Source organism: Myxine glutinosa, chromosome 1 (assembly GCF_964187855.1).
Source record: "Myxine glutinosa chromosome 1, kmMyxGlut1.1, whole genome shotgun sequence".
In the NCBI taxonomy this organism is placed as follows: Eukaryota; Metazoa; Chordata; class Myxini; order Myxiniformes; family Myxinidae; genus Myxine; species Myxine glutinosa.
In genome coordinates, this window is record NC_136261.1 from 128,299,979 (window position 1) to 128,326,673 (window position 26,695).

The following is a 26,695-nucleotide window of genomic DNA, read 5'->3' on the forward strand; positions in this document are numbered from 1 at the left end:
TTTCTCTCATCTCCCCTTCCTGTTCAGGCTGGAGTTCCCCAAGGCAGTGTGCTGGGCCCTGTGCTTTTTCTGGTCTTTATCAATGATCTCTCCGACTCTGTGGAAAATCCTCTCTATCTCTTTGCTGATGACTCAACTCTCTGCCGCTCCATTCCTCTTCCCTCAGATCGGCAGTCTGCAGCCTCCTCACTCTCTGAAGACCTGGACAAAATCACAGACTGGTCAAACAAGTGGAGCATGTCTTTCAATCCTGACAAATCTCACACTCTTACTCTGTCTCTCCGAAAAGATCGACTGGACAACCCTCCCATCTACTTTCTCAACAATCCTCTCCAAGAAGTTCTGTCGCTCAAGCTTTTGGGTCTCACTATCTGCCATGATCTTTCTTGGGAAAACCACATTTCCAAGCTGGCCTCCAAAGCCAGTCGCCGACTGGGCATCCTCCGTCGTGCGAAGTCCTTCCTAGGCACACCTGAGCTCCTCACCATATACAATAGTAATATAATAATTCATTTATTTTGTATAGCGCTTTTCCTGAAGCCCAAAGGCGCTTTGACAGAGTGCAAAACATAATGCATAACAAAACATGAAAACAAAACATGAAAACAACAATTGCAAAAAGACAAGAATCAATAGGGAAATATTTAAAGCAAAAGGAGGGAGAAGGAGAAGTGATAGTCAGGGGTTAAATGCTGTGGGTTGAATGTTGAATGCAGTTCTAACTAACTAACTAACTAACTACCTAACTAACAAGGCTTTCATCCGCAGCTCAATGGAATACTGTTCTCCCCTATGGGCTGGTGCTCCTGCCTCACACCTGGCTCGGCTTCACGCTGTTCAATCCAAAGCTTTCAGAATCATTGGAATCTCCCGCGATGAAGCTATTTCTGAGGGCCTTTCACTCACTCACCGCAGGCAGGTAGGTGGTCTTTCTGTCTTCTACCAACTCCTCTCCGGCCTTGCTCCCCCAGCTCTCTCTGTGCTCTGTCCCCCAAATATTCCTACAGGTCGCACAAGATCTGCCAGCCACCCTCTGATGGTTAAACTGCCGAAATCTCGGCTCTCTGCTCACCTTCACTCTTTCATTCCTCTTTTCTCCCGCCTCTGGAACAAACTCCCACACTCACTTCAATCACACTCCTCCCTCTAGGTCTTTAAAACAGCTGTTCACCACCATCTCTTATCTTCCCCCATCCAAAACCTTGATCTTTTCTCCCCCTACTAATTCACCCCAGATCCATCTTGTTTGAAATTCCAACTTTTTTCCTGGAAGTCCTGGCAGTGTCCATATGTTTTATACCTCTCCCACCCCCCCCCCCCCCCTTTCCCATGCCTCCCCCCCAAAGCCCTCTCCCTCCCACACTTCTCTCGATGTCTCCATGTCTCTCGGTCCCTGCTCTCAAATGTTGTGTTTTGGTCCTTCCCCCTCTCTCCCCATCTTGTCTACCGCTCCCGATGTTATTTGTTTTATGTGCCTGTTTGTCTTTCTGTGTGATTAATGTTCGCTCTTTCACGAGCCTCGATCTTGTATACAAAAAAAAAAAAAAAAAAATGCAAGCCTTTCATTTTGATCTTTTAGCAAATGAATCACTGATGGCCAGGGGTCTAAGAGCTGCCTAGGCCCCAGAATATGATGGTGCTTGGATGATTGAGGAGGCAATCTGAGTATATTTTGATTCTTATAAACCAGTTTTTAAGGGGCCGAGCCAGCTAATATTTACCCTCGCCAGAGGAGAGGGTATTGCCTTTGAGTCCGTTTGAGCAAGTATGTTGATCGGTTGGTTTGTCTGTCTGTGTGTCTGTCTGTTTGTCTATCTATCTGTCTGTCTGTCTGTCTGTTTGTACGCAGTACTCCATCTACATCGTTGCACATAGAATCGCCATACTTTACACACATATTTGTCTTGCCCTGGAATAGACTGTGCCCAATTTTTAACTCTCTCGGCCCAAGGCCTCCATTATGACGTCATAATTCAATAATTCGACAAGTACAAAACTTCATCCAATGAAGATGCAATTTCTTGAGCGCCATGTGGGCATAAACTGGTGTGGGAAAAAAATAATGACGTCATCGGTGACGTGGTTCGGCCGCCATCTTGGAAAAACCGAAAAAATTTGCACCTCTACATCTGAAAGTGCTGAACAGAAAAAATTGAGACATGGCTCATTGTAAAGAACTCTCCATGGGGAATAAAATATGTTAATGATGATGTCATAAGTGCCTCCATTTTGACCTCATAATTCGACTAGTACAAAACTTCATCCGATTAAGATGAAATTTCTTGAGCATAATCTAGGAATAAATTAGTTTAGAAAACAAATAATTATGGCGTCATCGGTCACGTGGTTCGGCCGCCATATTTGTCCAAAATGGCCGATAAAAAAGTACATTCCAGCAAGTCCTCGGTCTCTGACCGATTTTTCATCTGTTTGTCTGTCTGTTTGTCTGTTTGTGCGCAGTACTACGTCTACATCGTTGCACATAGAATCGCCAAACTTTACACACATATTTGTCTTGCCCTGGAATTGACTGTGCCCAATTTTTAACTCTCTCGGCCCAAGGCCTCCATTATAACGTCATAATTTGATAATTCGACAAGTACAAAACTTCATCCAATCATGATGCAATTTCTTGAGCACCATGTCGGCATAAACTGGTGGAGAAAAAAAATAATGATGACGTCATCGGTCACGTTTTTCGGCCGCCATCTTGGAAAAAGCGGAAAACTTTGCACCTCTATCTCCGAAAGTGCTGAATAAAAAAAAATTGAGACATGGCTCATTGTAAAGAACTCTCCATGGGGAATAAAATATGTTAATGATGATGTCAGGTGCCTCTATTATGACGTCATAATTCGACAAGTACAAAACTTCATCCGATCAAGATGAAATTTCTTGAGCATAATCTAGGAATGAATTAGTTTAGAAAACAAATAATGATGACGTCATCGGTCACGTGGTTCGGCCGCCATATTTGTCCAAAATGGCCGATAAAAAAGTACATTCCGGCAAGTCCTCGGTCTCTGACCGATTTTTCATTTGTTTGTTTGTCTTTGTTTGTCTGTTTGTTTGTCTGTTTGTCCGCACAGAATAAATATGATTTTCTCTGCAACCGTTGGTCCGATTGACAGGAATTTTTCACTATACGTGCAACTCCACTGGTAGAATAATTTTTAAATTATATTTATTATGTCATAGGTCACGTGGTATGGCCGCCATTTTGGAAAAACCGAAAAACTTTGCACCTCTATCTCAGAAAGCGCTGCATAGAAAAAATTGAGACATGGCTCATTGTAAAGAACTCTCCATGGGAAATAAAATATGTTAATGATGATTCCATAGGTGCCTCCATTATAATGTCACAATTCGACAAATACAAAATTTCATTCGATCAAGATGAAATTTATTGAGCATCATATAGGGATAAAGTGGTGGAGGAAAATAATTACGACGTCATTGGTCACGTGGTTCGCCCGCCATGTTTGTTTTAACACAAAAGCCTTAAAAACCACTGAAAAACACGTCTTGCAAGGGTCTGCAATCTCTGATTGCTCTTTCTTGTTCTTATTAATGTGATGGGAAATTATGCTTCTCAGCTGACGATATGCCCTTTTGAGGATGTGATTGCTTTATCAAAATTATGCAATCTGAACAATGGTTAAAATACACACAAAACAATATGTATTCTGGACATTCTTTGTTAGGCAGCAGCAATTTGAATGCTGAGAACATTTATATTTGCTTTCCAAAGATAGTGAAAGATGTGCATCAACAGTCTCAGCAATTATACCAAAGAATATGTTGTATAAAATAGCAGAAATTTAACGAGAAATATTTATCCCCACACTTAAAAAAAACAAAATCAATGGGGGATATTGTTATCGGCTCCGTGTGTCTGTCTGTCTGTCTGTCTGTCTGTCTGTCTGTCTGTCCTTCACGCTATCCCCTCCTAAGCAGTTGTGCAGAAATTCACAAACTTGGTAGTTATGTTCACCACATGGCACGAAGGTGCAAGAGCAGTATCATTTTTGGCCCTGCCCAGGGGGTGTGGACTTAGGGTCACATGGGTCAAAACAGGAAAAAAAACTTTCACTTAAAATTTGATATTGGGTTATTCCTGGTGGAACTTTTTGCCATCTTTCAACTTTGCTTTCGGTAGTAAGTGTGGGAATTTGCAATGATGGGCCATCAACTTCTCTCTAGTTTATCTTGCTCAACCACTAAGATATTAACAAGGTGAGGTCTACGTATAAAACAGTAAGAAAGACATCGATTACTTATTCCATGTTCTTTTATTTTGGAATGTTTATCTGAATAAGCATAATGGAGTCAAGACTATAACTTCTCGTAATTTAGCTCATTGATTTACTAAATGGTCTTGGATTATTGCCCCAAATTTTTGTATGCAAAGTGGAGGCTCATGGAAGAGCTAGAACTCTGAACAGATCAGTATGCACAGAACAAAGTGAAGGTAATCTGAGATGGTGGTCAACAGCTCTCTTGAACACCTGGAGGGAATAGGGAAGAATGCGATTGAAGGGAATGTGAAAGTTGGTTCCACAGGTGAGAAGAAAAGAGAAACAAATGGGCGGAGGTGAGTGAGCAGTATTTCTGTATTTAGGCAGTTTCCTTAAGAGGGGTTGATGGTGGACCGTGTGCACCGTGCAGAAACCTACAGGGAACAAAGCACGGAACGGACAGAGGGTGCAAGACCAGAAAGGAGGTGGTAGAAGACAGAGAGACCCCTAACCTGTCTGTGATGGGAAAGTAATGGGCCCATAGACTCAGCTTCATCGCGGGATATTTAATTAATCTTGAAGGCCTTGGTTTACACGGCATCAAGCTGAGCAAGACATGATGCAGGGGAGTCAGCCCAGAGGGGACAGTAGTACTCCATCAAGCTGTGGATGAAGATGTTGTTGGATAGGAATTCAAATGTGTCAAGGAAGGACTTTGTTGCTATACATAATGCCCAGTCGGAGACCAGCTTTGGAGGCCAATTTGGCAATGTGGTTTGCCAAATAAATATTGTGGCTCAAGGTGAAACCCAGATGTTTGAGTGACTGAAATTCCTCAAGAGGATTGTTAAGAAAGAAGATGGGATGGACCTTTTTCTTGACTTGCGATAGTGAGGCATCTGGAGAAGACGTATAACTTACCAAATGAGGAGGCCTGCTGCGCTGACAGTCGACATGTCACATGGAGCACGGGGTGGACAAGAGGAAAATCACAAGTTTGTTTAATGACAGCACTACCATATGCTATATTCGTCAAAATTAACATTAAAAACGTATTTTTATTGTTTTAGAGTAAGTGGCGGTTAGAGCACAAATAGATGCTGCAAATAGTCACCTACCACCTTCTAATTAAATTTGAGTAAAGAGGGCATTGGCAAAATAATTGCCCTACCCACTATATATTTATATATGTTGATGCACATTCACAGTTTATGCTCGGTGATTAATATACCTCTTTCCTTGCATTCTCCTACTTAGGGTCACTTTCCACTGTCTGTGGGTCTTCATTCACCCGAGGCCCATTCGCTGGGGCCATATCATGAGCCATTGAATCAATTGCTCGGTGTGGTCCCTGGACAGGAAGGCGCACACACCCGCTCAGAAATGACACTGATGGCCCCACAGCTGGGCCACACACCTCCCGACTGGCGAGAGAAGCTTATGCGGCATGTAGGAAACAAGATGCTCGAGAAGGTACCTTCAGTTCATAGGGGGACATGCAATAAGGAATTGATACCCATTACTAATCAAGTGTTGAGAGTGAAGGGAGTGGAGGCAATCCGACACTGCTGTTTCTTGCTTTGAACAATTGCCTGGACAAAGACGTCGTCACTGCCCGACATTTTTTTTATTTCTTCTGTCTCTTGTGTGAGCCTAACCATTGTCTTTGTGACTAACATTTCTCTCGTACCATTGATTAACACTTGCTTTACTAGAATGGTACTCGGTAGAGAGCATACCTCCGCCAGGCTGAACAGTTTATGTTTTGTATCCATTGATCGGCCGGATCTGGATATGGACCTGAACCAAGATCTAATCGGCCTGTTCTTGTCACTTACCCAAGTCATCCACCAAGTTTTGGCCGAATCCATCCATAACTTTTTGAGATATCGCGCTATATATCGTTTTTTCTCTATCTCTCAATGGTGAAGAATCACTTTCAAAATTCTCATATCCAGATCCAGATCTTCACCAAAATATAATGATTTCGGCCTTCTCACATACCCAGCTTCTCCACCAAATTTTGTCCATATCCGTCCACACCTTTTTGAGATATCCTGTTCACAGATAAACAGACAGACAGACAGACAAGGGTGCAAACATAACCTTCATCGACCTTTGGTGGCGGAGGTAATTAGTTTGACTCTTTGCAACACAATCTCAAATGAGTTTCCATATTATTTTCAACTCTCACTTTCTTTCTGTGCATTTTGATTACCCACTGATTTTGCACTAATTGTTGTTTTTGCACTAACTGTGCTGTTCCTTTAATCCACAGTGTAAATTCCACAGTATTGTGGTCAAATATTGTGAGGTTCTTAACTTAACTTGTCTTGCTTGTGCATGCTGCTGTGATTTCCACCACAAGCAGTTTACCTTTACTGACTGAGACAACTGGACAGCACAACAGGATTTCCTTTCCCAGCTTTGTGAAAGGAACACCACCAGATTGATGTTAAAGACCCATCAGCATCAATGCGCTGATGTAGATTTGATCATTTGAATTGATAGGAAAAAATGAGAATGGAACTGCAAACATTGGAAGGTTTTTCCTGCACCTGTAGTTGTATTAATGTCATCTGCTTTAAAAAAAAATCCTAATCGATCTTCATCTGCCGCTGCTCTTCCCTCACTTCCTTGTCTTACTGATTTCTTTCCTCCTTGCTTTTATTTTCTCCTTTTCAATATCCCCATTCTCCCCCTCCCCCCCCCCCCCTGGCTCTGCATCACCCTCACCCCTCCATGGCTCTGCGTAACCACCCCCACCTCTCCGTGGCTCTGCGTCACCCCTCCCTTCCCTGTTGGCTTGCCATCACCTTCCTTCTTGTTGGCTTGCCATCACCTTCCTTCTTGTTGGCTTGCTGTCACCTACCTTCCCTTTGGCTCACTGGTCACCCTGCCACCCCCGTTTGCTCACCGTCACCCACTCCTCAAACTCACTGACTCTGGGTCACACTTTTTCCACCACCCACTCGTTTGCTCTGTGTAACCCCCTTCCTCCCCCCCCCCCATCCCCACCACTCCTCTACCTTCCTCATCATGATATGCTGCGTCTCCATCTGCCTTTTTCCCTTTCTGCCATAACTGGTGATCTCTCCCCCCCCCCCCCACCCCTTTCCTGTCATCGCTGTTGCACACCCACCCACCCCCTGTTGCTGTTGTTGCAATGCCTTTCCTTCTCCATTCCCCCATCCCTCCCCTCACTCCTATCTGTTCTCACCTTTGTTTTTTGCTTTGCTGTCTTCTTCGTACCACTCCTCTGCCCCATTTGCCATTTGGCATGCCACCTGCTTTCCTACTCCTGCCGTTCAGACGGGTACACTCACTGATTCTTCGAGCACACTGCGCCCATGTGGCCCAGCGGTTGTCGATGGGACTAGGATCGACATGGACATGGGTGGCCGGGGAAGCCTGGCTTGGAGCACAATGGGCAGACAGGGAGTTCGGACACCTGGCCTGAGCCCCAGGTTGCCCCATGCAAGTGATGGGCCTTGGGTGAGTTGACTATGCATATAAAAAAAAACCAAAAAAAACACCATCCGCCAGAGTAGAAAATGTGGATGTTGATTGTCAGGATATTGGCTCTAATTATCTTCAGTTTTTTGTATATGGTTGTAGGGGATGGCCATCTGTCAGCTTTGGTGGTTTATAAAGATGACATGCCATAATGGGAGAGGGATTGGGACAATTTGTTGGTGTCTGAACACAAAACTTTCCCACGTACGTATATCCACTACACCTTCCTTTCTGCATTCAATAACAATGAGCTGGCTTATGGCATTGATTAACTCCTTTGCACTATCTGACACAACAGAAGCATTTTACTTCATATTGTTTCTATTACACCATCTTTGGATTTTTTTGGGTGGAATTGGGTGGATTTTTTGACTGGAAGTATTTCAAGACCATTATCTGTAAACAACCCATACATTTCCTCATCTGGTGAGTTATTAGATTGCAAATTCAAGTTGATGATCCATGTTCAAATGCTCTCACTGTGCTGTGACCTTTGAAGTCTGGCTGCTAACAAACACATCCAATTTTGTAAACACCTAATTAAATGTTTATCTTGGCCCAGACTCCGCACAGCTGCTCATGCCAGCTCATTTGGCATTATGTGTGAGGCTTGCACCCATTTTATGCCGTGACATGAGTCGCATCTTTTTTTTTTCCCGTGATTGCCTTCGCTGGTGTTTCTAAACTTTCCAGCCAATTTTAAGAGCTCTGGTGTGAATCATTGGATTTGGTAGGGGTACCATGGGAGTCTCAGGGAGTTCCACATGGCACCCTCTCCACTTTGCTTTTCCCCTTCCTCAATCCAATTGCCATGTATCCCCCTTCTTTCACCTCCACCTTCTCTCATCTTGTATGCGAACACCTTTGTTTTCACCCAGTCTTCCTTCTCATCCCATCGTCTTTATATCCTCCAGACTTGCCAAACTGCTGCTTATTTGGATATTTCTGCTTTTTGTCTCTAAATTGGTTGATGAAATGCAAATAGTAAATTTAAATGTATTACCAACAAGCAAGTTGCTCGTGCTCGCACGGGATTCTAAGCCGGGTAGGGATGCAGGGGAAAAAATGCAAATGGCGTCTTCTGTCATTGATCCGGAAAGCTGGGAGCAACAATTCCCATTTGTTGCCACATCTGATGCAATTTAAATTCTCTAATGGCGGCGGGGTGCTTCATTTGAAAGTGTTTGTTCGATATATGTAGCTTTTTGATGCCTAATGTTACGTAATAAAAAAATTGTGTTGGTGTCAAAGCCAGTGACCAATTGCAAATTAATAGTAGGATTCTGCTTTGTAGAATATTTTTATTAGCTATTTATTTTTTTATTGCCCATTACATTTGTGATCCTTCCAAGTCCCTCCTTCCAAGTTCCTCCTTCCAAGTCCCTCCTTCCAAGTCCCTCCTTCCAAGTCCCTCCTTCCAAGTCCCTCCTTCCAAGTCCCTCCTTCCAAGTCTCTCCCACTCCAAAATTCAATCCCCATCAGTATTACTTGTGACCCCCTATTTTTTTCCGATATTAACCCACAACCAGGTGTGGGCCTGACTGAGGGCTTGTATTTTGGGTCCTGTTTGTCTGTCCAGCTACTCGAAAATGACGGGACGCATTTCTTTCATATTCCGCACATGTATGCAATAATATATTTCCCGGCTGACAGAGTAGCTGGCCTCCAGCACAGTACAAACTAGAACGGCACTTGGTAAAGAGCATACCTCCGCCAGGCTGAACAGTTTACATTTTATATCCCGCTGAATCTGGATTTAGACCTGAACCAAAATCTATTCGGCTTGTACTTGTCGCCTAAATAATTAATCGACCCAATTTTCTCGTAAGTCGGCCGCAACTTTTTGAAATATCATGCTATATATCGTTTTTGGCCCGATCACTCAATGATGAAGAATCACTTGAAAATTTAAAAATTCTCATTTCTAGCTCCGTACTCGGATCTTCACCAAAATCAAATCAATTAGTCCTTGTCACACACACAATCTGTCCACCAAGGTTTGTCTGTATCTGTCCATAACTTTTTGAGATATCCTGCTATATATCGGTTTTAGTCATATCACTCAATGGTGAAGAATCACTTTTTTAATTCTCTGATCCAGATCCGGATCCAGATGTTCAAGAAAATGTAATCATTTCGTAATTGTCACATACCCAACTGCTCCACAAAATTTTGTCTGAATCCCTCCACAACATTGACATATCCTGTTTATAAACATACCGACAAACAAACAAACTGACAGAAAGGGGTGTGCCTCTACACAACAAAATATTTGGGGAACTTTCAGATTAACTTGCCCAAAAAGTTGTTGTATTGCAGCCCGTACTGAAAAAAATTGACGATGTTGGTCTGTGCAAGGCCCAAAGGTTTGTAGATGTGTGCATTCCACCCAAACCTTCATGCTTCTTAAGGAAGGTCATTTCTGGGGCTTGCAGAACACGGGGTAAGCTTAAAATTATATTTATTATTAATCATTTTTGGGAGGAGGTGTGTGAGGTGTGGGAGTGGGAGCTGTATGGATTGCGAGTGTTGTTGCAAGTATAGATTGTTGTTTGGTTCCAGGGCCACAAGATAAATTATACTTGATTTTTTTTTTTGCATCTACAGTGCCTTCAGAAAGTATTCACACACCTTGACCTTTTCACATTTTGTTGTTACAGCCTGAATTTAAAATGGATTAAATTTAAATTTTTTGTTACTGATCTCCACAAAATACCCCATTCCCATAATTGTCAAAGTGGATTTTTTGTTGTTGAATTTTTTACAAAATAATTAATAAAGTATTCAACCCCTTTGCTATGACACTCCAAAATGAGCTCAGGTGCATCCAATTTCCATTGATCATCCTTGAGACGTCTCTACAACTTGATTTGAGTCCACCTGTGGCCAATTCAATTGATTGGACATGATTTAGAAAGAAGCACACCTTTCTATATGAGGTTCCACGGTTATCAGTGCATGTCAGAGCAGAAACTCTACCATTAAGTACAAGGAACTGTCCGCAAAACTCAAGATAGAATTGTGAGGAGGCATCGATCTGGGGAAGGATATAAAACAGTTTTTAGTGTTGAAAGTTCCCAAGACCACAGTGAGCTCCATCATCAGGAAATGGAAAAATATGGAACTACCAGACTCTTCCTAGAGTTATTAGATCTGACCAAACTGAGCAACCGGGCAAGAAGAACCTTGGTCAAGGAGGTGAACAGGAACCCAATGACCACTCTGACAGAACTACAGAGTTCCTTGGTTGAGTTGGGAGAATCAGCCGGAGGGACAACAGTCTCTGCAGCACTTCAGAAATCTCGGCTTTATGGAGAGTGGCCAGATGGAAGCAACTCCTGGTGAAAAAGGCATTTGACAGCATGCCTGGAGTTTGCAAAAAGGCACGTGTAAGACTCTGAGAACATGAGAGAAAAGATGAATTGGTCTGATGAGATGAAAATTGAACTCTTTGGCCTGAAAGTAAAGCGCTACGTCTGGCGGAAACCGAGCACAGCTTATCTAGTCGTGTAGTGGGGGCCAATGTCAAAAGACTCCCTCTGAACCCAGACAGTAATTGGCAACCATCTGATACATAGGTTAGGGTGAGGGACAAAGCACATCTACACAAACTATTGATCAGTTTCTAGAGTGAATTACCACCATCGGACATGGGTCAGCAATGCACAATCCCAGGAGATATGGAGAGTTCTGTTCAAATTTCAAAATGGTGCTTCCAAACGTTTTCTCATGTCAACATTGTATGGAAAAATGGGTTTATTTGTCTTTAGCTTGTGTCTAGTTCAAAAGTTATGGAAATACTTAGTTTTAGCTATTCGCACACCACAACAAAATCCAAGATGGCCACCGTATGACCCCCATGTTGCAGTTTGTTTCGATGGGAACATCTAAAATTGGGAGTCGACACCCTTGGGAGCATAAAAATAGAAATGTCATTACATTTAGTATTGACTCAGGGGGTTGAATACCTATGTAAATTAGATATTTCTGTATTTAATTTTTAATTATTTTGTAAAAAAAAAAAAGAAAAAAAAAGTCCACTTTGACAATTATGGGAATGGGGTATTATGTGTAAATCAGTGACAAAAAAAAATCTCAATTTAACACATTTTTAATAAAGGCTGTAACAACAAAATGTGAAAAAGTCAAGGGGTGTGAATACTTTCTGAAGGCACTGTGTTGGTGAAAGGAGGTGTGTGTGTGTGTGTGTGTGTGTGTGTGTGTGTGTGTGTGTGTGTGTGTGTGTGTGTGTGTGTGTGTGTGTGTGTGTGTGTGTGTGTGTGTGTGTGTGTGTGTGTGTGTGTGTGTGTGTGTGTGTGTTTATATCCACTGCTCGCTTGTACGAACAGGAAATAGTACGAACTTGACACCTCTCATCCACGATATCTAAATATCTATAAAGCTCAGTTGACTTTTTGCTCCACTAAATAACAGCGAAACGGAGTTGAGTAAAAGGGTGAAAATTCCACAGATGCTGTGATAAATAACTACCTCTGTCGGTTTGAATGTTTGAAAGAGAATAGACGTCTGGATCAATTTTTGAATTAAATTTAAATCCATATATATATAAAACGACAACACACACAGACAACTCGCGTTTATATATATTGTGTATATATATATATATATATATATATATATATATATATATATATATATATATATATATATATATACATATATATATATATATATATATATATATATATATATATATATATATATATATATATATATATATATATACTATACATATATATATATATATATATATATATATATATATATATATATATATATATATATATATATATATATATATATACATATATATATATATATATATATATACATATATATATATATATATATATATATATATATATATATATATATATATATATATATATATATATATAATAATAATAATAATAATGCATTTATTTTATATAGCGCTTTTCAGGAAGCCCAAAGACGCTTTGACAGAGTGCAAAACATAACGCATAGCAAAACATAAAGACAATTGCAAAAAAGAAGAATCAATAGGGAAATATTCAAAGCACAAAGGAGGGAGAAGGAGAGGAGATAGTCAGGGGTTAGATGCTGTGGGTTAAATGTTGAATGCAGTGTTGAACAGGTGGGTCTTGAGTGATGTTTTGAATGTGGTGAGTGAGGAGGAGTCTCTGATGGTGTGAGGTAGCGAGTTCCAGAGGGTGGGAGCAGCGATGGAGAAGGCCCTGTCCCCCCAGGATCTAAATTTGGTCCGGATGGGGGGGGTCAGGAGGTTGGTACCAGCAGAGCGGAGGTTGCGGGGTGGGAGTGTGTCTGGAGAGGAGGTCAGCCAGGTAGGATGGGGCCAGGTTATGGAGGGCTTTGTAGGTCAAGAGGAGGATTTTGTACTGGATTCTCTGGGAGATGGGGAGCCAGTGAAGCTTGTAAAGGACGGGGGTGATGTGGTCACGGGTCCGGGAATGGGTGAGTAGACGGGCAGCGGAGTTCTGAATGTATTGGAGTTTATTGGTGATTGTTGAGGGTGAACCATAAAGGAGGCTATTGCAGTAGTCCAGACGGGAAGTGATGAAGGCGTGGATGAGGGTTTCTGCAGCCACAGAGGAGAGGGATGGACGGAGACGGGCGATGTTTTTCAGGTGGAAGAAGGCTGTCTTTGTGATCTGTTTAGTGTATTTGTCGAAGGAGAGGGTTTGGTCAAAGATGATGCCAAGATTCCGGATGTGAGGGGAGGTGGACACTGGGAAACCGTCGATGTGAGGGCAAAGTTATGGGTGGACTTGGTGAGCGTTTTTGGGCCAATGATGATTATTTCAGATTTATCACAGTTAAGTTTGAGGAAGTTGATTTGAAGCCAGGATTTTATTTCAGTGATGCAGTTTGTCAGGATAGAGTGGGTGGCGGTGGAGATGGACTTGGTGGAGATGAAAAGCTGGATGTCATCGGCGAAGCAGTGGAATTGGAGACCATGACGGCGGATTAAGTGACCGAGGGGGGACAGGTAAAGGATAAAGAGGAGGGGGCCAAGAACTGAACCTTGGGGGACACCTTGGGGGAGGGGAGCAGTGGGGGATTTGCAGTTATTGATGGAGATGAACTGACGTCTGTCAGAGAGGTATGATTTAATCCAAGAGAGGGCAGTGCCGGTAATGTTAAAGGTGGTTTCAAGTCGGGTGAGGAGGATGGTGTGATCGATGGTGTCAAAGGCAGCGCTGAGGTCGAGGAGGATGAGAATGTTGAGGTTGCCAGCATCAGAGGAGAGGAGAAGGTCGTTGGTGATTTTGAGGAGAGCAGTTTCAGTACTGTGGTTGGACCGGAATCCGGATTGGAATGTTTCATACAGGTTATTGGCAGAGAGGTGATGCTTGAGTTGAGTGGCTACAGCGCGTTCCAAAACCTTTGACAGAAAGGGTAGGTTGGAGATGGGTCTGAAGTTATTTAGGGTGTCAGGGTTTAGTCCAGGTTTTTTCAGAATGGGGGTAACAGCAGCAATTTTGAGGGATGGTGGGACGATGCCTGTAGACAGGGAGGAGTTTATTGTTGCAATGATAAGTGGAGAAAGAGCAGGAAGGGAGGCCTTGACAAAGCTGGAGGGGATGGGGTCAAGAGTGCAGGTGGCAGTTTTCATTCCGATGAGGAGTTCAGAGAGGTCAGTAGGGGAGACTGGGGAGAATTGAGACAGGGGATGGCAGGATAAGGGGGGGCAGGTGGTTTGAGGGGGAGCGGGTGCGGCGGTGGTCAAGCTGTTGTAGATGTTTTCAATTTTGCGTTGGAAGAATGAAAGGAAGGAGATGCAGTTGTCTATTGTGAATGACTGGGTGGTGGTGTTCAGGGGGCTGAGGAGTTTGTTTATTGTAGAGAAGAGTGCTTTTGGGTTTCCGGAGCCAGAGTGGATAATTTGAGAGTAGTAGGCGGAGCGGGCGCGGGAGAGGGCATCTTTATAGTGTTGTATGTGGTCCTTGTAGGCCTGGGAGTGAACTGTGAGACCTGTTTTATTGCGGAGTCTTTCAAGTTGGCGAGCACGAGTTTTCATTAGGCGGAGCTCAGGGGTAAACCAGGGAGCAGAATGGGTGAAAGAAACTGTTTTGGTTTTTATAGGTGCAATTTGGTCAAGGCAGGAAGAGAGAGTGTGGTTGTAGTAGTCAGTGAGGTCAGAAGGGGTGTGGAGGTCAACGAAGGGAGAAGTGGACATTTTTTCAGAGAGGGTCGATGAGAATGAGGCAGGTGAAAAAAGAAAAAGAAAAAGCATATATATATATATATATATATATATATATATAAACGCGAGTTGTCTGTGTGTGTCCGCGTTTTATTCAGAGATGGCTGAACGGATCTTCAGCAAACTTTCAGAGGTTCATCAGTGAGTGGGAGTGTTGTAGGCAAAAAAAAAAAAAAGTTCGTTTTTTTGGAGTTAAAAAAAAAAAAACGCTCGATAGTGCCAAAGCCTTTTTAAATGAATGACAGTTATATACAAGTACACATTCACATAAATAAATACAAAACAATAAACCAGACATTTGAATACAAATAAATCAAACAATTCCGGAAATATACGAATTTGGTAGTATGGCTTCTTCTTCTTCCTGATCTGCATCACACCTAATTCAAAAACGTGAGCCACATTCACTCAGAAACGTGAGCCACATTCACTCAGAAACGTGAGCCACTTCCCTTCCTCTCCTGCCTCCCCCTCGCCCCTCTCCCCACCCTTCCCCCCTCCTACCCCCTCCCCTTCCCCCTCCCCTCCCCTCCCCCACCCCTTCCCCTCCTCCCCTCCCCTTTAAGATATAAATTATCTGTAAAAGAGCTTCCACTTCTGACTGCTCCCCTTCCCCCTTCCCCCTCTCCCCACCCTTCCTTCCTCCTTCCCCCCTCCCCTTCCCCCCTCCCCTCCCTTCATCCTCCCCCTCCCCCTCCCCCCTCCTCTCCTCCTCCTCCCTCCCCCCTCCCCTCCCCTTTAAGATATAAATTCTCTGTAAAAGAGCTCCACTTCTGACTGCTCCCCTTCCTCCCCTCCCCTCCCCTTATCCCCCCTCTCCCCTCCCCTCCCCTTACCCCCCTCTCCCCTCCCCTCTCCTCCTCCTCCCCCTCCCCCCCTCTCCGCCCCTCCCCCCCATTCCCCTCCCAGCCCTCCTCCTCCCCTCTCCCCCGCCCGGGTACTTCTGCTAGTTTCTCATATTTCGTCTTTTCCATGAGTTGTATTTAGGAACAGAACAATTGTCGTTAATCATTTTAAAATTGCCACTTCTTCATCTAAATGTTTAAAATTATGTTTAAAAGACTATTTGAACCCCAGATTTTGCGCTAGCAACAGCAGGTTAAAAGTGTCCGACGAGCAGAACGGAGTCACTGAAAACACCCACTGCGCGCCCACAGCGCATGCCCTTCATTTAGCATTTCTATGTCATTTTGAAAGTCATGTATTGCTAAATAATCATTATTCTGAACTTCAAAAGGTTGCATCACCTTTCCCACAGCTCTGTTGACATTTTCTATCCATGTTGGTTGTACATTTTGATTTTGATGGAACTCTTATTAAGAAAATGTGGCATTAGCATAATTGATGAAAACACCAGGAAGACAGGTAAATCCAATCGGTTTGAGCAAGCGCTGCACTTTTATCACATAAACAAACAGTCATGGTGGTGATGTGAACTACAAATCCCAAGAACAATTATCGGGGATGCCTCTTCGTGATGGTTGTACCCCCCAACACAAGTCGGAGGCCGAATCTTCCTCATTCCTCCCTGTTGCCCAGATTTGTCAGGGCAGCGCAGTCACAGTCAGAGTGCTGATCGGTCCCCATGGACAGGCCCTTTCTCCTCTCTCTCTCTCTCTCTCTCTCTCTCTCTCTCTCTCTCTCTCTCTCTCTCTCTCTCTCTCTCTTCCTCTCCCTCTCCCTCTCTCTAACTCTCTAACTCTTTCATGGCCCTGACTGAAGGCAGGGGTACACCATCCTAGATCTGGGGGGTGTCTGGCCCGTTCCTGCGAGATTGATCAGCTGTCTCAGTGTCACGGGCTTGTTTGAGAGAACTGTCCAGCACTGTACAGCAACAACAAAAAAATAAAAATCCCAACATACAACATTATAATATCGCGCTCGTGCTTTGTATCCATTCACTTATTGGGATGTCCTATAAAAATACTAAGACACCAAAAGCATACCTATTACGCCTGGCCTGTAACTCCAGCTACAAAGAATTATCATCTGGCCACCCCCCTTTATTTTTTTATATATATTTTTTTGGATACAAGATCGAGGCTCGTGAAAGAGCTTACATTAATCACACAAAAAGTCAAACCGACACATAAAACAAAATAAGGGGAGCAGTAGACAAGAGGGGGAAGGACACAAACACAACATTTGAGAGCAGGGACATCGAGAGAAATGTGGGAGGGAGAGGGCTTGGGGGGAGGTGGGAGAGGTATACAACATATGGACACTGCAAGGACTTCCAGGAAAGAAGTTGGAATTTCAAAAAAGTGTATCTGGGGTGAATTAGCGGGGGTAGAAAAGATCAAGGTTTTGGATGGGGGAAGATAAGAGATGGTGGTGAACAGCTGTTTTAAAGACCTGGAGGGAGGAGTGGGATTGAAGGGAGTGGGGGAGTTTGTTCCAGAGGCGGGAGAAAAGGGGAATGAAAGAGTGAAGGTGAGCAGAGAGCCGAGATTTTGGCAGTTTAACCATAAGAGGGTTGCTGGCAGATCTTGTGCGACCTGTAGGAATATTTGGGGGGACAGAGCCCAGAGAGAGCTAGGGGAGCAAGGCCGGAGAGGAGTCGGTGGAAGACAGAAAGACCACCAACCTGCCTGCGGTGAGTGAGTGAAAGGCCCTCGCAGTTAGCTTAATCGCAGGAGATTCCAATGGTTCTTAATGTTTGTCTTAATGATTTTTAATGTTTGCCATAAGATGAATGAGTGGATCTAAATTGTTTCTTATGCAGCATTCTTTCTTATAAACCTCAGTGCTGTGCACAACACACTTATGTGTTTTATGCTTTATTTTTTTGCCTTTCAGTGCCCGTCACAGCCAATTTTGAGCTCGTCATCAGTAGATGAGAGTGTGCGAGGTGGTGAATTTTCCATGGGGACCCTGGGCCGAAGAGACGTCCCGCCGGACAATGGCCGGCAGGTGAAGTATTGTCTCATCTTTTTTGTCAACCTTTGGTGTGGGTGTGTGTGTGCACCTCTGTCTGTGTGTCCATGTCTGTCCCCAACTGTCAGTGTGTGTCTTTCTGTCCCCATATATCAGTGTGTCCGTTTGTCCCCATTCATCAGTGTCTCTCTCTGTCCCTTTCTGTCAGTGTTCTGTCTCTGTCCCCTTTTGTCAGTGTGTCCATCTGTCCCCTTCCATCAGTGTGTTTGTCAGTCTGTAACCATTCCGTCAGTGTCTGTCTGTCCTCATCCATCAGTGTGTCTCTGTCGGTCCCCGTTCATCAGTGTGTCTCTCTGTCGGTCCCCTTCCATCACTGTGTCTCTCTGTCCGTCCCTGTCCGTCAGTCCGTCCCTGTCCCTGTCCGTCAGTGTGTCTGCCTCTGTCCCCATCCTTTAGTGTGTCTGTCTGTCTGTCCCCATCCGTCAGTGTGTCTGCCTGTCCCTATCCGTTAGTGTGTCTGTCTATCCCCATCTGTCAGTGTGTCTGCCTCTGTACCTGTCTGTCGATGTGTCTGCCTCTGTCCCCGTCCTTCAGTGTGTCTGTCTGTCCCCATAATTCAGTGTGTCTGTCTGTCTGCCCCTGTCCGTCAGTGTGTCAGTGACATTTTTACCTCCAAAAACATCGATGCCTGTCTGATGTCAAACAATTACAAGTTCACGTGAATATTATATGACTGTTGAAATTGTGGTTTATAAGCCGGAAGGTATATTTCCTTCCAGGCCTGTCACTGAAACTAATCCCCTCGCTTCCTCCACCCCTCCTCCCTTCCCCTACACCTCCCAACCCCATCATTTAAGATCTGTGCAAGCACGGTGTTATTCTGAGAAAAAAAATAGTGGTAGAATTTGTGCATTTTTAAACATTTAATCCCTTCCTCTCCGCACCCCCCAAAAAATCACAGCTGCCTATGATGAATGGGCAGGCTTGCTGGACACCTAGTTCCTCAATGCCACTTTGTAGCTCTTCAAACATGGCTCGGCATCCATCTCGTGAACAGCTCATCGACTTCTTGGTGCAGCGGCAAACAGCAAGGCAGCAGGTGATGCTCACCTACCCTCCTATCTCCCTTCTCATTGCTATTCATTCGTCCCTGCATTAATTCCAAACTGTACAAAAACTTGCTTTAATTACCATTGTACACTGCAGCCGTGCAACATGTAATTAAAGTTTATGACACTCCAAACTCAATATCATCTTTCTTATTCCTTCATCACAGGGTGCAGTACATCGAGATAGAGAGGGGCCTCCACGTACTCCGGATGGTTTCTTTCCAAGCCCAGCATTTCATGGAGCCCCACAACCTAATGGCTTCCCAATAGACAGAGCACAGCTCTCAGCAGTTGGGCATGTGGAAGAGGTTAGCGTTTGTACTACCATATGTTCTAGAATCTAGAATAAGTTATGGGGTTGTGGGCAGAGGGAGCTGGAGGGGGGATGAAGGTGTAGTGCGCAAGTTAAAAGAAAAATCTTCGGCTCCACAATTATGGGCATCCTGAGACCCTCCTACCTGTTTTTACACATGGTATGGATCAGGCTATTTAAGTTTTATTTGATTTGACCCTTTTGGTATGCAAAAAGTAGATTGCCTCCTAACCATATTCAGGCTGGGAGGGGGTTGGAGAGTTGATGTGCCCCCATCTCCCCTTTGTTGAAATTTCATGTTTTCTCCAAAACCCCCACAAATTGCCAAATACTGTTTCATGACTTTTTGTGCCTCCGCTGACGAAGTCGCCGGAGGCATTATGTTTTTGGGTAGTCCGTCCATCCGTCCGTCCTTCCGTCTGTACAGGCTAAACCTCATTTTTCTCAGCAACCATATGTCCGATTGAGACGAAACTTCCACGGTAGGAGTGACACCCATGCAGAATGTTTTTATGATGATTGTGATGTCGTAGGTGACGTGGTATGGCAGCCATCTTCGATTAAAAGCAGATAATTAAAAAATATATTTCTTGGAAACCAGTGAATGGAAAAATTTGAAACTTGCCACATTGTCAAGTACTCCCAATGGGGAACAAAGGCATGACAACGATGACATCATAGGTGAAGTGGTATACCAGCCAAAAATGTTTTATTCAAATTACTTAACCTAAAAATCTGAAATGCATGCACATGATATATGACCCATTTGTATTGAAATATCAAATTTATGACATCATAGGTCACATGGTTGGCAGCGATATTGGATTGGAGGAAAATATTAAATAATTATATCTCTGAAACCGCTCACCCTATCGATGCGAAATTTTACAAATATCTAACTAGTCTAGTAGGAAGACTAGGTCCCCCTGCACCCCCCGGAGATATACTTCTAATCAGTGTTTCTAGATTGGAAAAAATGTGTAGAAAATGACTAGCTATGGCCCCAAGCTGAAAAATGTCCCACATACCATTTTTATGCAAATTACTGCTGCCATTATCAAAAAAACGATTTTTGACATATCTCAGCCAATATTGCAGATAATTGAAAAATGAAGGTGTCTAGACCCATGTTTTGAAGGGCATAGATCATGATAGAACTATTCATAACATGATTACATGTGTCTATGGTATACTAGTATGCTAATTAGTGCTTTATTTACAAAATAATCACAGTTTTACGAAATAATAGACTCATATTAAGGTCCGTCTACACAGACGTTAACACAAAGTTTTATTTTTCTAAATATTACAACTGTCAAAATAGTCCTAGCACTCAATGTGACCACTCTTCTCTTGCTTGTTTTAGATAAACATCATTAGCATTAGTGATTCTACACTGAGTCAGTCATCATCATTTTCATCGAAATCGTCAGAGTCAAACTCTTCTTCTCCTTCCTCTTCCTCCTCCTCTTCGTGCTCTCCTGTGTTCAGAAGATCCACCAGTGAGGTTGGTAGGATGGGACCACTGGACCACATTGGTTTCAACAGTCCTTCATCAGTCCTTATCCATCCTTGCTCCTCATAAGGTTTTGGCTTTTCGATGATAGGTTGATCGGCTCTTTTGTACAATGCTACGCGGTGGTTCACACGCTGGATGTGCGGCTTCAGGGCAGACTGGCATGGAGGAAGGCGAGCCAGATCAACCTTGGACTTGGATGTGAGGGTCTTGTCCTCTCCCACCATTTTTCGTAGCAGCTTGGCACGGACAATGTCCACTGATGACTCGCGACTCTGGCCGTACATCACACAGGTGAATTTTTCTAACTGCCTCTCCACCTCAGGGTTGGCATCCCAGTTGTCACCCAGTTCACCGAATGCCCTGTGAAACCTGGGATTCTTCTCCAGCTTTTTCAAGGGCCCGACTTTTCCCTTCCCTTTGAAGGCACTGGTGCAGTCTTCTCCGCTGAACACATAGTACCCCAGGAGAGTGGCACAGTAGTCCTCTCCCAGGGATTCTGCCAGCTCAGAGACGTTGACAAGTTGGCGATGCTTCCCTGACCCTGTATCCAGGTACACCGTCAGCTTGATGTTGTGGGCATGGTGGAGCAGGATCAGGAGGATGTCTGTGTCCGGTGTTCTGACTACAGCGTTCTTGTATCCGATGGTAGCAGCATGATGGAGGTACAGAACCACCCTGGTATCAGTCTCTTCCTGGTTGCTGTAGATCGTGGGGAGTTCACGTACCTCGACCTGAAACACAAAAAGGCACCGCATTTCAATCACCAGTCACTGCCAGTTTCAGATCTAGACAAACATCACAGGTAATCACCTTTTTTTCAGGAAAAATTACAAATTGAATCGCCATTCACGAAGGGCTTTCAATTTTACCTTGCCATTCGTTGAGGCAAGTTGGTGGGCCTTCCCCTCCACGATCAGCACAGCCATCTCTGTTCTCTCCAGCCTGGTAGCTGCCTCTTGTCCACTCCACACTTTCAGAAGAAGCTGGCACATCTGCTTTTTGTTGTCGTCATTTGCAAGGAACATTTTGAAGTCATATGGCTTCCTGGTTGCTGGTCCAGCCAGAATGATCTCTGAGCTGCCCCGCCTCAGCCTTTCCTGCGCTTTGATTGACTCAGGATGGTAACTGTCAGTGGAGAACAGAAAGTGCTGCTTGGCCACCATCTGATCAAGCACCTGCAAGCATATCTCACCACATGTTGGGGGAAGGTTGGCAAGGGTATGCAGCAGCGCCATTCCATCCTGGATGAACAGGGCATCCTTGGGGTATTGCAGATCTTGTGGTGTGGTGTCCTCTAAAAGGTAGTGCAGAATGGAGGCTTTGTTGGTTTTGCAGAAGAACCCATCTGGTGTCCCAAGGCTAGGAGGCACTGGCATCAGGCAGTACTTCATGAGTTCTCCCAGGTCTAATGGCTCATCTTGACTCTGAGACTTGACAAGGAGCAGGAGTGCAAGGTTGCTTTGCTCCTGATACTGGATGACCTGGAATGATAAATGGTGATTGGTTGATATGTACTACAGGAAGGACTACAGGTGAAAATTATTCATGTGCTATAAATTGGCATATTTACAATCTTTACATTGTTCATTGATGTGCACTGTCTTTAATAAACAAATTTGGAGTTCAATCTTGTATCTCAATAGCCCGTGTTTGAGATACAAGATTGAACTCAGCCCGTGTTTCGATTTGCTCCCATGCATTTTCTTTGTTTTTAAAGGATGGGAAGGTTGTAGGCCTCTCAGTATTGCGATGAGCATCTTTGGTCTCAACTTTCTCACAAAATATACACTCTGGCGGGAAGATGGGTTCAGCAGAACCTCCTGGTTTACGAGGAGAGTGATGCCATGATGAGGTTGATGGCCCTGGTTCTGTATCATCTCCCAGACGATGAAAGTGGCGGACAAAGTGCTTATAACACTTGCTGTGATATCCTACTCTTTCTAGGTCATCAGGAAGAGTTGCCGGGATCTGATCACATACTGATTGCATACGACATGGGGAGTCATGCGGTTGGTTGAGACGTCTATCCCGGATCTTTTGAAGCAGTTGCAGTTTTTCTGAAGCAGATCCTTTAATTTTACGGAGGGGCGTGAAATCCCCATGATCAGACATGGATGGTACATGAAGGATGCATGTAGGAGGAGAGCTTTGGGCTGCAGGTTCTACACTCCGTTTTCTTTTGGGCATGCTTGCTGTCGATGTCTACCATCACTGTTAAATGACAAATAAGAAATCACGAATGATGTTAAAAGTGCCTGTGAAAGGAGGCTCTGAGTTTTCAGTGAGGTAACAGAGGTTCTGAGTCATGTTCTACACTAGGGTACTTTTTAGCTGACTAAACCATGTTTAGTGGCATCAAAAGTGCTAATAGCTAAAACATCTAAATTCTTCCACACTAACGTTAGCTATCTAGGCCAATGAAACATTGTGCTAAGTTACTGTAGCTAGCTCAGCTGTCGTGCCTCTTTCTGGTTCAATTCATATACAGAAGTCAACAGATATGTCTCATGTTTGGCATTAACAAAAGTTTAAGTTACACCGACATTAGGAACATACTGTACATAGATGAGGCTAGCTTTAACGTTAGCTAACATGGTGCTAGCTGGCTCAGCTGTTATTCTGCCTGTTTATGATTTCATGCAGAAACTGAAGTCAAGAGTGTGAGTAACATTATAGTTAGCATCTTACCTGGCTAGATTGGAGGATGAATACCAAGAACAACACACAGATGGAATGGAAGACTGAACTTTCAACTGAGGTATTCAATAACATCAACGTTACCAATTGATACGAGCGCGCGACATTACCAATTGATACGAGCGCGCGAGCGCGCATGTTACATGGATGGAAATGTAAAATGGCAGCTATAGCAGCACTAATTTGGATCTCTAGTCTGTCATTTCTGCACTGTGATTGGATAACATAAAAAAATATGTTTGGGAGTTAACAGCAGGAGTTGGTAGATTTTACGTGGGCTGGGTGAGAAACCTTTAAATAAGCAAGTGAAAATCTCTCGCAATACAAAGTCAATGGTGGGAAGAAAAGTTGAGTGGTACCAATGTTACTGCCAATGTCCCGCCCCTATGCAAGACTCAGGAGCATCTTGTTGACATTTAACCTTGAAAATACCTGGGTTTAGACCCCTTATGTACCATGTTAAGTTATCTGCAGTATTAACGTATCCTTATCATTTGTAAAACTGATTATTTTGTAATTACAGCATTAATATGCATACTAGTATACCATAGACACATGTAATCATGTTATGAATAGTTCTATCATGATCTATGCCCTTCAAAACATGGGTCTAGACACCTTCATTTTTCAATTATCTGCAATATTGGCTGAGATATGTCAAAAATCGTTTTTTTGATAATGGCAGCAGTAATTTGCATAAAAATGGTATGTGGGACATTTTTTCAGCTTGGGGCCATAGCTAGTCATTTTCTACACATTTTTTCCAATCTAGAAACACTGATTAGAAGTATATCTCCGGGGGGTGCAGGGGGACCTAGTCTTCCTACTAGACTAAACAGCACTGTTGTATATAGTTTGAAAATGATGATGTCGTCGGTCACGGCAGCCATCTTTGATAGAAAAACGAACCTTATCCGATCAACACGAAACTTCACAAACGTTATCCACTACCCTTACATATGTAGAGTGTGCATTTTTTAAGGGCATATTGGCTTGAAAGCTGATATTAAAAAAAATCCCTTCTCTGAAACTGCTTCACCGATCGATGGGAAACCTGTCATGTCTGGTTAAAATGTGATATTTGAGAACAGCTGAAGGGATTTAAATGAAACTTGTTTATTTTTAATTTATCATTTTTATTTATCATATATTTTTATTTATTTTCATTTATTTATTTTATTATCATTTATCATATATTTTTTAATTTATCTTGTTTAATTTATCAGCTTTTGTTAAAAAAAACTCAGCTTTTGTTAAAAAAAAAAACTCAGCTTTTGTTAAAAGGTCAGCTTTTGTTAAAAAAAAAACTCAGCTTTTGTTAAAAGGAGGTCAGCTTTTGTTAAAAAAAAAACTCAGCTTTTGTTAAAAGGTCAGCTTTTGTTAAAAAAAAAACTCAGCTTTTGTTAAAAAAACTCAGCTTTTGTTAAAAGAAGGTCAGCTTTTGTTAAAAAAAAAAAGTCAGCTTTTGTTAAAAGAAGGTCAGCCTTTGTTGAAAGAAGTCAGCCTTTGTTGAAAGAAGTCAGCCTTTGTTAAAAGAAGTCAGCTTTTGTTAAAAAGAAGTCAGCTTTTGTGAAAAGAAGTCAGCTTTTGTTAAAAAGAAGTCAGCTTTTGTGAAAATAAGTCAGCTTTTGTGAAAAGAAGTCAGCTTTTGTTGAAAGAAGTCGGCCTTTGTTAAAAAGAAGTCAGCTTTTGTGAAAAGAAGTCAGCTTTTGTGAAAAGAAGTCACCTTTTGTTAAAAAGAAGTCAGCCTTTGTTAAAAAGAAGTCAGCTTTTGTTGAAAGAAGTCAGCCTTTGTTAAAAGAAGGCAGCTTTTGTTAAAAAGAAGTCAGCTTTTGTTAAAAAGAAGTCGGCCTTTGTTAAAAGAAGTCAGCCTTTGTTAAAAAGAAGTCAGCTTTTGTGAAAAGAAGTCAGCTTTTGTGAAAAGAAGTCAGCTTTTGTTAAAAAGAAGTCAGCTTTTGTTAAAAAGAAGTCAGCCTTTGTTAAAAGAAGTCAGCTTTTGTGAAAAGAAGTCAGCTTTTGTGAAAAGAAGTCAGCTTTTGTGAAAATAAGTCAGCTTTTGTGAAAAGAAGTCAGCTTTTGTTGAAAGAAGTCGGCCTTTGTTAAAAAGAAGTCAGCTTTTGTGAAAAGAAGTCAGCTTTTGTGAAAAGAAGTCACCTTTTGTTAAAAAGAAGTCAGCCTTTGTTAAAAAGAAGTCAGCTTTTGTTGAAAGAAGTCAGCCTTTGTTAAAAGAAGGCAGCTTTTGTTAAAAAGAAGTCAGCTTTTGTTAAAAAGAAGTCGGCCTTTGTTAAAAGAAGTCAGCCTTTGTTAAAAAGAAGTCAGCTTTTGTGAAAAGAAGTCAGCTTTTGTGAAAAGAAGTCAGCTTTTGTTAAAAAGAAGTCAGCTTTTGTTAAAAAGAAGTCAGCTTTTGTGAAAAGAAGTCAGCTTTTGTTAAAATAAGTCAGCTTTTGTTAAAATAAGTCAGCTTTTGTGAAAAGAAGTCAGCTTTTGTGAAAATAAGTCAGCTTTTGTTAAAAAGAAGTCAGCTTTTGTTAAAAAGAAGTCAGCCTTTGTTAAAAAGAAGTCAGCTTTTGTTAAAAAGAAGTCAGCTTTTGTTAAAAAGAAGTCAGCTTTTGTTAAAAAGAAGTCAGCTTTTGTTAAAAAGAAGTCAGCTTTTGTTAAAAAGAAGTCAGCTTTTGTTAAAAAGAAGTCAGCTTTTGTGAAAAGAAGTCAGCTTTTGTGAAAAGAAGTCAGCTTTTGTTAAAAAGAAGTCAGCTTTTGTGAAAAGAAGTCAGCTTTTGTTAAAAAGAAGTCAGCTTTTGTTAAAAAGAAGTCAGCTTTTGTTAAAAAGAAGTCAGCTTTTGTTAAAAAGAAGTCAGCTTTTGTTAAAAAGAAGTCAGCTTTTGTTAAAAAGAAGTCAGCTTTTGTTAAAAAGAAGTCAGCTTTTGTTAAAAAGAAGTCAGCTTTTGTTAAAAAGAAGTCAGCTTTTGTTAAAAAGAAGTCAGCTTTTGTTAAAAAGAAGTCAGCTTTTGTTCAAAAGAAGTCAGCTTTTGTTCAAAAGAAGTCAGCTTTTGTTCAAAAGAAGTCAGCTTTTGTTCAAAAGAAGTCAGCTTTTGTTCAAAAGAAGTCAGCTTTTGTTCAAAAGAAGTCAGCTTTTGTTCAAAAGAAGTCAGCTTTTGTTCAAAAGAAGTCAGCTTTTGTTCAAAAGAAGTCAGCTTTTGT

The 26,695-nt window shown here is 42.5% G+C and overlaps 2 protein-coding genes across 10 annotated transcripts in view; one reads left to right on the forward strand and one right to left on the reverse strand.

Moving 5' to 3' along the window:
- The window catches only part of LOC137428300 (leucine-rich repeat-containing protein 7), a 252,817-nt gene that overhangs the window by 223,020 nt on the left and 3,102 nt on the right, over positions 1–26,695 (forward strand). For 6 of the 9 annotated variants that reach the window (XM_068118239.2, XM_068118245.2, XM_068118233.2 and 3 more), the window contains 5 exons: positions 5,496–5,711; positions 7,551–7,733; positions 17,782–17,895; positions 18,821–18,958; positions 19,136–19,276. In XM_068118239.2, coding sequence (XP_067974340.2) covers positions 5,496–5,711; positions 7,551–7,733; positions 17,782–17,895; positions 18,821–18,958; positions 19,136–19,276 — 792 coding nt within the window. The remainder of the gene's footprint in view (positions 1–5,495; positions 5,712–7,550; positions 7,734–17,781; positions 17,896–18,820; positions 18,959–19,135; positions 19,277–26,695) is intronic. The other 3 variants (XM_078777036.1, XM_068118265.2, XM_068118273.2) reach the window with 2 other exon arrangements.
- On the reverse strand, positions 20,544–22,388 carry LOC137419108 (uncharacterized). The gene is made up of 3 exons (XM_078770983.1): positions 22,371–22,388; positions 21,670–22,281; positions 20,544–21,531 (listed from the first exon to the last, which is right to left on the reverse strand). The coding sequence occupies exons 1-3, from the start codon at positions 22,386–22,388 to the stop codon at positions 20,683–20,685; spliced, it is 1,479 nt and encodes a 492-aa protein (XP_078627109.1). The 3' UTR covers positions 20,544–20,682.

What these genes read in the sequence shown, in the direction of transcription:
- LOC137419108 (XM_078770983.1), bottom strand. An exon ending in TTGCCTCAACGAATGGCAAG is followed by an intron (nt 21,532 to 21,669) that starts GTAAAATTGAAA and finishes TTTGTGTTTCAG; the next exon opens with GTCGAGGTACGTGAACTCCC.